General features: G+C 54.7%; 2 protein-coding genes and 1 pseudogene across 2 annotated transcripts; all 3 read left to right on the forward strand.

Annotated features, from left to right (window-relative positions):
* Nucleotides 1–208: 208 nt before the first annotated feature.
* On the forward strand, nt 209–1,393 carry LOC117215264 (annotated as a pseudogene).
* Nucleotides 1,394–2,197: 804 nt separating this feature from the next.
* On the forward strand, nt 2,198–5,094 carry LOC117215265. The gene is made up of 5 exons (XM_033461655.1): nt 2,198–2,547; nt 2,646–3,279; nt 3,378–4,113; nt 4,477–4,661; nt 4,858–5,094. The coding sequence occupies exons 1-5, from the start codon at nt 2,198–2,200 to the stop codon at nt 5,092–5,094; spliced, it is 2,142 nt and encodes a 713-aa protein (XP_033317546.1).
* Nucleotides 5,095–6,813: 1,719 nt separating this feature from the next.
* LOC117215266 lies at nt 6,814–8,132 on the forward strand. The gene is made up of 2 exons (XM_033461656.1): nt 6,814–7,769; nt 7,913–8,132. The coding sequence occupies exons 1-2, from the start codon at nt 6,814–6,816 to the stop codon at nt 8,130–8,132; spliced, it is 1,176 nt and encodes a 391-aa protein (XP_033317547.1).
* The last annotated feature ends 1,375 nt before the right edge of the window (nt 8,133–9,507 follow it).

Here is a 9,507-nt window from a genome sequence, read left to right on the forward strand (position 1 = left end):
CTATCGAAACGACTCGATGATTACGAAAAATCTAGACAACCTAATAAGGCCCATTTAACGGCCTATACGACACTACTCGACGACACGTGGAAACAATATCGATTGTTACAAGAGGAATTAGAAGATTTAGGCGAGATAGACGACGCGCGCGTTTCCGAAGTAACCGACACATATTACAATCTGGTAATACGAATACACACTCTCATGGATGATACCCCAGCATCGTCGTCGAAAATACAAGGCTGCGAGTCATCTAATGTCGCCGAGCCAACATCAATTAAACTGCCCTGAAATTCACCTGCCTACTTTCGACGGTACCATCGAAAATTGGCATTCATTTTACGACTCCTTCTTATCCACTATCGATCGAAGCGAGCGACTTACACCCGTGCAGAAATTCCACTACCCACGATCCTCTTTGACCGGAAAGGCCGCGCGAAGCATACAATCGTTAGATGTCACCGAGTTAAATTATTCGTTCGCTATTGACGTTCTGAAGGAAAAATTCGACTGCCACCGTCAAGTCTGCATGCGCTACTGGGACTTGATTTTTGATTATCCGAAAATAACCAAAGAGACACCCGAAGCGATAGATGATTTTCTTGAGACGGTTAAGGTAAACCTCCAAGCGTTAGAAAAACTCGGTGAACCAGTTACCTCAAATGTCGCTCTTATAAAATTATTCACGTCGAAGCTACCCTCAGCCATCATTCGCAAATGGCAGCGCACATTGCCGGACAAGAAAATGCCGTCATATAGGCATCTGGTAGACTTTCTGAAAACACGGACGAACGGCGACAGGACAAGCTCAGCATCAACCGTGATAAAAAGGGAGTCCGATCAACACAAACGTCAGCGACCGTACGCACCGCGAAGTTACGCATTCACAAGTACACATAATACGTTGGTGTGTCCGAATTGTCAAGGACAACACGAATTATGGAATTGTGATGTCTTCAAAGCGAAGTCGCCTAAAAAACGCCTTGAAATCGCCAAGAGGGCGTCTCTATGTACCAATTGTTTAGGTAAGGGACACGCTATTACTCATTGCTCCGCCGGTTCATGTCGCACCTGCAAGCAGCGACACCATACATACCTACATCAAGACCATGGTCATAGCAAATCACGACCACGTGTAAGCCGGTCATCGAGCGGTCGATCATCGAGCGATCGATCATCCAACGGTCGATCACCGACCCCGCGATAGTCACATCGTTCGAGACGCGCATCCACGTCTCCCCGATCGTCTCCCCGATCGTCTCCCCGATCGTCTCCCCGATCGTCTCCCCGATCGTCTCCGCGAACATCTCCGAAACCTGAATCTCGGTTATCGCGAACGACGGCATCGGGATCAAATATATCGTCCAGTCCTAGACGACAAGGAAAACAATGACGTCATCAAACGACCTTGTGAGAGACCGAACCACAGAAAACGGACTCATTGATCTCGCTTCCTTGTGAACCACTGCAGCACGATTTGTTAGTCACAGTGCAGGTCAACCTATTGAACAATAAAGTTCAACCATTCCGTTGTAGAGCTCTGCTAGACACCGGCTCTAGCATGAACTTTATCACCGAAAAACTCGCTGATTCGCTAATACTTAACCAACGGAAATGTTAGGTCCCAATCGGAACACTCAACACGTTATCGACAACCTCGAAACGTTACATCACGGCCACGATCACCTCCATCGACGGCACATACGAACGCACCTTGACGTTCCTAATCATACCGACAATATCGCCTTGGGTCCCAGATCAACCCGTAGATCGCTCAATAATACATATACCGAGGAATCTCCAACTAGCCGATCCAAGATTCCATAGGCTTGCGCCGATCGAAATATTGTTGAGCGCCGGACCAACGCTAGCATCACTCTGTGTCGGCCAACTTGACATTAGTCAAGCAAACGGGCCCGACTTGCGTCTGCAAAAAACGCGATTCGGATGGGTCATCGGGGAGAGCCCAACCTCGCAATCATCAGCACTCGTATTTCACGCCTCCACGGCGGCTTTACAGGCGGACCTCGCCCGTTTTTGGGAAATCGACGAATGAACACCCACTGCACACATTTCGGAAGCGGAACGACTGTGCGGAGAACACTTTCGAAATCACGTTCAACGCACCAACGAAGGGCGATACATGGTCGCTCTCCCATTCAACGAAACAACTCCTTCGCTTGGATCCTCTAAGACAATGGCGATGAAGCGACTCATTTCCCTCTGTCGTCGATTCCAACGAGACAAACGATTCGAAGCCGACTATCGCTCCGTGATACAAGAATATGTGGAATTAGGACACATGACGAAGATTACCACGGACAACTGCACGGACGACGGATATTTTCTGCCACATCACGGCGTGATCAAAGAGTCCAGCCAAACTACAAAACTCCGAGTTGTGTTTGACGGATCTGCACCAACCACCACCGGAGTTTCATTAAACGACGTACTTCATACGGGACCGAAACTACAAGATGACTTATTCTTCATCCTTCTAAGATTTCGTTCTCATCAATACGTCATTACAGGCGATGTCGAAAAGATGTATCGACAATTTCTTGTGCGTCCAGAGGATCGAAAATTTCAACAAATTTTGTGGCGCAATTCTGATGGAGAAGTTGACACCTATCAACTTAATACAGTGTCGGGCTGTCAGCGGCCCCTGATCTAGCCATTCGGTGCCTCAAACAACTGGCGGACGACGGGGGACATCGGTACCCACGAGCGGCGACGGTCTTACAGCGAGACTTCTACGTCGACGATGTTCTCACTGGAGTTGATAGAAAGGTCGAGGCACGATCATTGAGAACGGAGCTCACGGAACTGCTTAAACTAGCCGGCTTAAACATTCGAAAATGGGCATCGAACGACCGGGAACTGCTACGAGGACTTTCCGAGCAGGACATAAACGACAAGCTGCTACTAGGCGAATCGCAAACCTTCAAAACTCTGGGTGTGGTTTGGAATTCCTTTGACGATTCGATCCTATATTCCGTAAAAATTAATTCCCCCGCCTCTCGAATCACGAAGAGAACAATCAGCTCCGAAATCGCCAAGATCTACGACCCCCTCGGATTATTGGCACCAGTGATCGTCCGAGCTAAGATGCTGCTCCAACGACTCTGGACTTTAAAAATTGATTGGGACGAATCTCTACCAGCTGACGTGCACACGGAATGGAGCAAATATTATGCACAGCTGCCATTATTGAATAACGTGAAGTTTCCACGTAAAACGATAATCAAGGCTGCAGCGGAAATGAATTACACGGGTTCTGTGACGCTAGCGAAAGGGCTTATGGGGCATGCGTTTACCTTCGCATCATCACTCCGGATGGTCATGTCTGGACACGACTCCTCACTGCAAAATCAAAGGTGGCTCCACTGAAATCACAAACCATTCCAAGGCTGGAACTGAGTGGAGCACTTCTTCTCGCATCATTGGCCACCACAGTCCTTCAAGTTTTACCAAGCAACATTTCTCGGACTGTTTACTGGACGGATTCTACAATCGTACTTCATTGGATCAATACATCACCCCATACGCTGAAAACCTTTGTCGCTAATCGTGTGACAGAAATTCAGCAGAAGACTCACACCTCAGATTGGCGTCACATTCCCACTGCCGATAACCCTGCAGATCTCATATCTCGAGGCCAGTCACCCGAAGATTTCCTGCGACCAACCATTTGGCAACATGGTCCGGAATGGCTCCAACAACCAGAAAGATACTGGCCGACGTGGAACCCAGTACCATTAACTGAAATATCAGAGCAGAAGAATGCAACATGTCTGGCGGTGACTCCCGCTGACCACAGTCTACTGGAGAGATTTTCTTCTTGGCCCAAGCTGATTAGAACTACCACTCGTTGCCTCCGATGGAGACAAAAACAGGATCGAGGGAGACCTCCAACCACACATGATTTAACCAATGCGCATAACAAATTGATCAAACTGTTACAACTCTGTTATTTTTCAGATGAAATCCGCACTCTCCGAACAGATCGAAATTCTGCAGGGAAGGGGAAGCTGCAACGACTCAATCCATTTCTCGACAAAGACGGGATGTTGCGAGTCGGAGGCCGACTCAGTCACTCATCAATGCCGTTCAGTCAGAAACACCCACTCATTCTACCCAAATCCTAAGTCACAGCGCTCATAATCGAGCATGAACACCTCATCAATGTCCACTCCGGAACTCAAGCTACCTTATACGCCTTAAGAAGATCTTATTGGCCTATCGACGGCCGTAGTCAAGTTTGGAGCACGCTGAAGAAGTGCGTCCGTTGCTGCCGAGCTAATCCACCTCCAGTGGATTACATAATGGGCGACCTCCCAGCTGCACGGATAACGAAATCTCGACCGTTTACCAACGTCGGAATAGATTATTGCGGACCGTTTTACATCAAAGAACGAAAGGATCGCAACCGACGCAAAACTAAGGTATATGTAGCAATCTTTATATGTCTTGCAGTCAAAGCAGTCCACATCGAGCTGGTCGGCGACCTCACTAGCGAGGCCTTCATTGCTGCTCTGCGAAGATTCATCGCTCGCCGAGGATTCTGTGTGACAATTTACTCCGACAACGGTACCAACTTCGTTGGCGCCAACAATGAATTACGAGAGCTCCGAAATCTCCTGCAATCCGACGATCATAAGGTAAAGGTTCAGTCCTTTTTAGCCGACCGACGGATCGAATGGCTCTTCATTCCTCCCAACTCACATCACTTCGGAGGGCTATGGGAAGCTGCAGTGAAGACCTTCAAACGACATTTCAGGCGTGTCGCAGGTAACGAGCTCTTTACATTCGAAAATTTAAATACACTTATCATTGAAATCGAGTCTATGACTCCAGCATCATCTGATCCATTACAACACAGGCTGGGGATACATGGGAGGCAGACGTAGAGAGGACGGAGCTGCGAGCGTAATCGAAATCTCCGGTAAACTGGAGAGCCTGGGCAAGGGAGGTAACCAGAATGGAGGACTAGTGCCTGTGAGCGCAAAACGGGTGTGGATGCGGGTAGTCCGGCTTGGACAAGGAGGAGTTAAAGCAAAACATACCAAGTGTGAGGTTAGGACGGTGGAGTAGCCATATTAGGACGCGTGACAACAGCGCCGCTACACGGGCTACCTGAGGAACTACCCAGACGCAGCCATATTGGCGCGTGCGCCGAAGCGCGTTGCGCGGGCCACTTGAAAGTGACAGCAACTGGCAGAGTGGCAAGTGCTGACCGAGCGACATTTCCTGCCCAACGGGGAAACGGACGCAACCATGGCGAAAGAGAAGGAGGTAGAGGAAAACGCTAGGGGACGGAGGGAAACGGAACTGGCTGCGGAGCCGCCGCACGTTAGCACCTGGAGCGTGACGAAGGCGATGCCGCCAAAGGAGGGACCCTCCCGCTTCACGCTGTACAAGGAGGGAATATAGACTGAGGAAACAACAGAGGAGGAGGAAACCCCCGCCAGACAAGCACCCCGAGCGAAGAGAAAGAAGGCCAACGAATCCCCCGAACTCCCCGCGGACCCGGCTGAAGAAATGAGAACAGCCACAACGGCGGACATAGGAGCCAAACTGATTCGCCGGGCCGCCGAGGTGGCCAAGGCTGCCGAGGCACCTCGCAGCCACAAGGGCACGCAGGGGAAAACCCTGAAGGAGGCGGCGAGAACCATCACCGCGGCCGTGACAGAGATAGTGAGGAGAACGGACCCTGTCACCGACGTACTCGCTATAGCGCAAGGACGCATAGCAACACTGGAGGCGGCGGTAGAGGCACTCCGAACAGAGCCGGCCTCGCGCCCCACCGCGGATGAGAGCAGCTACAGGGCGCGTCTCGCTGCAGTCGAGCACCATGTAGAGGAGATGAGGTCCTTGCTGCACCGACTGGAGGAACAACTGCAGGGAACAGGAAAAGGAGAAGGAAAGGAGGTCGCCCCTGCCGCGAACACGAGAGGGATGGAGCCTGGAGCCCCAAGCGCCCCAGCGCTCAAGGGAGGCCGAACGGCTGTCACCGAATGGCAGACCGTCGGAAGGAAAAGAAGAGGAAAGAAGAAGGAGGCAGGGAAGAAGCAGCCGGCGAAGCTGATCCCCGAGACAGGGGCGGAGAGCCAGAGGAAAACTCCGGAGAGTGGATTGGAGAACGCACGAAGAGGGGGAGGCAGGGGGCCCCTCCCGCGCGCGCCGCGAACGTCAGCGGTAACAATCACCCTGACGGACAAATCGAGCCAATCCTACGCGGAAGTGGTGGCTGCGGCCAAGGACAGTGTCTCCCTGACCGATCTCGGCATCAACACGATGAGGATGCGGAAGACCATCACCGGAGGTGTCATCTTAGAGGTCCCTGAGGACCAGGGAAGGGAGAAGGCCGCAGCGCTCGCAGCACAGCTGACGCGGGCTCTGGACCCGAACGAGGTCCGCGTGGCGACCTCCTTCCGAGCCGCGGAGGCAAGGGTGTCCCTGATAGACATAGCGGCCACCAAGGCGGAAATCCAGAACACCCTGGCGAGGGAGAGCGGTTGCAAGCCGGAGGACATCCGGCTGGGAGAAATCCGCCCCGCCCGGAACGGACTTGGCACCGTATGGATACGAGGCCCTGCCAGTGCAGTGAGGAAACTGGCCCAGGCTGGAAAGGTCGCCATAGGCTGGTCGACGGCGAAGGTCGAAGCCATCGAACGGAGACCGTTACTGGAGATCCACGGCTGCAAGAGGCAGCGAGAAAGGCTCCCCGTCGCAAAGCGACCCTAAGCGCGCGAACAAGGAGGTAGGCACGGAGGAAGCCACAAACAAGGAAAGAACACCAAAGAACTGAGAATGCGCATCCTCCAGACTAACCTGGGAAGGTCAAGGCGAGCACAAGACCTGCTCCACCAAACCATCCGGGAGATCACGGTCGCCCTAGCGGTGGTGGCGGAACCATACAGAGTTCTGGATGCCCCGGCGTGGGTCGGAGACACGGACGGAATGGTTGCCGTCGCCTGGACATCAACGCCCGGGGCGTTCGCCCACGGAGCCCTGCAGGAACGCGGCAACGGGTACGCCGCGGTCGAGTGGGCAGGGATGATGGTGGTGGGGGTGTACGTGTCACCTAACAGCGGACGGGCAGCGTTCGAAGAATTCCTAGACGGAGTTGGCGACTGCGTCAGGCGACGACTCCCCCGACAAGTGCTCGTCCTGGGAGACTTCAACGCACACTCCACGGAATGGGGAAACGCCAGGACCAACGCGAGCGGCCGCATGCTATCAAACTGGGCCGCGGGACTTGGACTTCTGTTAGTGAACAGGGGCTCGACCAGTACCTGCGTGACGTGCAGAGGGAGCTCCATTGTTGACATAACATGGGCCTCCCCCGAGGCATTCAGGCGGATCTCAGGCTGGAGAGTGGCTGAAGGGGTCGAGACGCTGTCGGACCACCTCTACATATTCATGGAGGTGGACGCACCTGGACCTGGAATGCCGACGACAAACGACGAGCGCGGCCCGCCGAGGGGGAGACACGCGCGCCCACCACCTAGATGGAAAATAAAGGAGAGGAATGAAGATCTACTCCGGGCGGCTGCTATAGCAACAGCTTGGAGCTGGGAGGCCTCAACAACGACGACCGAAGCAGACGTGGAAGAGGAGGCCGAGAACCTCCGCCAAGCCATGACAGCAATCTGCGACGCATCCATGCCACGAGCCACACCGGGCACGGTGCGAAGCAGAGCAGTTTACTGGTGGAACCCCGACATCGCGGAACTGAGGACGAGATGTGTCCGGGCTCGAAGACAGTACCTAAGGGCCCGCCGCTGGCGACGACGCGACGAAGAAGAAGTCTCCTTGCGCTACCGGACGTACCGCGCGCTACGGCGCTCGCTACAAAGGGAAATTAAAAAAGCGAAGGACCGTGCCTGATCCGAACTGGTCGAAACAGTCGAGTCGGACCCATGGGGGAGGCCATACAGGACGGTGACACAGAAACTACGCGCGAAGGACCCCCTGACAACGGCGGAAATGGAACCTGCGCTGCTGACGCGGATCACCGGAACGCTCTTTCCCCCACAAGAAAACAGAGCGGCGGAACGGCCACGGGAAACGACACGACCGCTGGAATGGAGGGACGACTGGGAAGTCACGGAGGAGGAGATATGTGAGGCAACCAGAAGAATGACCGCCCGCAACGTGGCACCGGGCCCGGACGGAATCCCTGGCCGGATCTGGGGGGAAGTGATGGGGGTCACGGCTCCCAGACTCCGGCACCTCTTCACAAGATGCCTGAGGGAGGGAGTCTGCCCCCGGGCGTGGCGGACGGCGAGGCTGGTCCTGCTCCATAAAGAGGGCCGACCGACGACCTCGCCGTCAGCGTACCGGCCGATATGCCTACTGGACGAGGTCGGCAAACTACTCGAGAGGGTAGTCGCCGTCCGGTTGGAACGACACATAGCGGGCCAAGTGCCAGGTTTGCACGAAAGCCAGTACGGCTTCCGGACGGGGCGCTCGAGGATTGACGCGGTCAGACGCGTACGAGCGATTGCGGAGGACATGGTCTCCCGGAAAGGCGTGGCGCTGGCGGTTTCCCTGGACATCGTCAATGCGTTCAACACCATGCCATGGAACAGGATAGAGACGGCCCTGGAGCACTTCGAGGTTCCCAGCTACCTCGTCCGATTGATCCGAGCCTACCTCGACGACAGGTGGGTGTGTTACACCAGTAAGGAAGGAGAGGAAAAGCGATCCGTTGAGCGTGGCGTCCCACAGGGCTCGGTGCTGGGCCCCATACTATGGAACGTTGCGTACGACGAGGTACTACGATGCCCGCTACCCCCAGGCGCGGCCATTGTATGCTATGCGGACGACACCCTAATCCTGGTCGAGGGTCGTGGCTGGCACGAGACGCTGCGCATTGGCGGAATCGCAACGGCCTGTGCGACCCGTGCCGTGGACGAACTGGGCCTGAGAGTCTCCCCTGCGAAGTCGGAGGCCACCTGGTTCTTTGACAGGAAGAGGCGAGGGACACCACCGCCCGGCCTATGCATAAACATGGCAGGTAAAACCGTCCGGGTGGGATCACAGATGAAGTATCTGGGACTCACCATCGACAGCCAGTGGACGTTCGAGCCACACTTCGACTCACTGATCCCGAAGGTGTCAGCGGCTGCCAATGCATTGTGCGGCCTACTACCGAACATCGGCGGGGCCGGAGACGCGGTGCGCCGACTTTACGAGGGCGTCGTTCGGTCACGAGTGATGTACGGGGCAACAGTATGGGCGGACGACCTGATGGCAAGCCGTCGCAGCATTCTGCTCCTGAGAAGACTGCACAGAATGACCGCCATCAGAATCATTAGGGGATACCGGACGGTGTCGCACGCGTCGGCGTCCACCCTAGCCGCGTCCCCCCCGTGGGAGCTGCGGGCGCTGGCGCTCAAAAAGAGATACACCCGCCGGAGAGAATGGCACCCGGGAGAAGACCCCACCGAGCAGGCGGCTTCAAACGACACAGGAACCGTCGAAGAGGACACATGGAAC

This window comes from Bombus bifarius, unplaced genomic scaffold (assembly GCF_011952205.1).
Source record: "Bombus bifarius isolate JDL3187 unplaced genomic scaffold, Bbif_JDL3187 scf7180000009480_frag, whole genome shotgun sequence".
Taxonomy (NCBI): domain Eukaryota; kingdom Metazoa; phylum Arthropoda; class Insecta; order Hymenoptera; family Apidae; genus Bombus; species Bombus bifarius.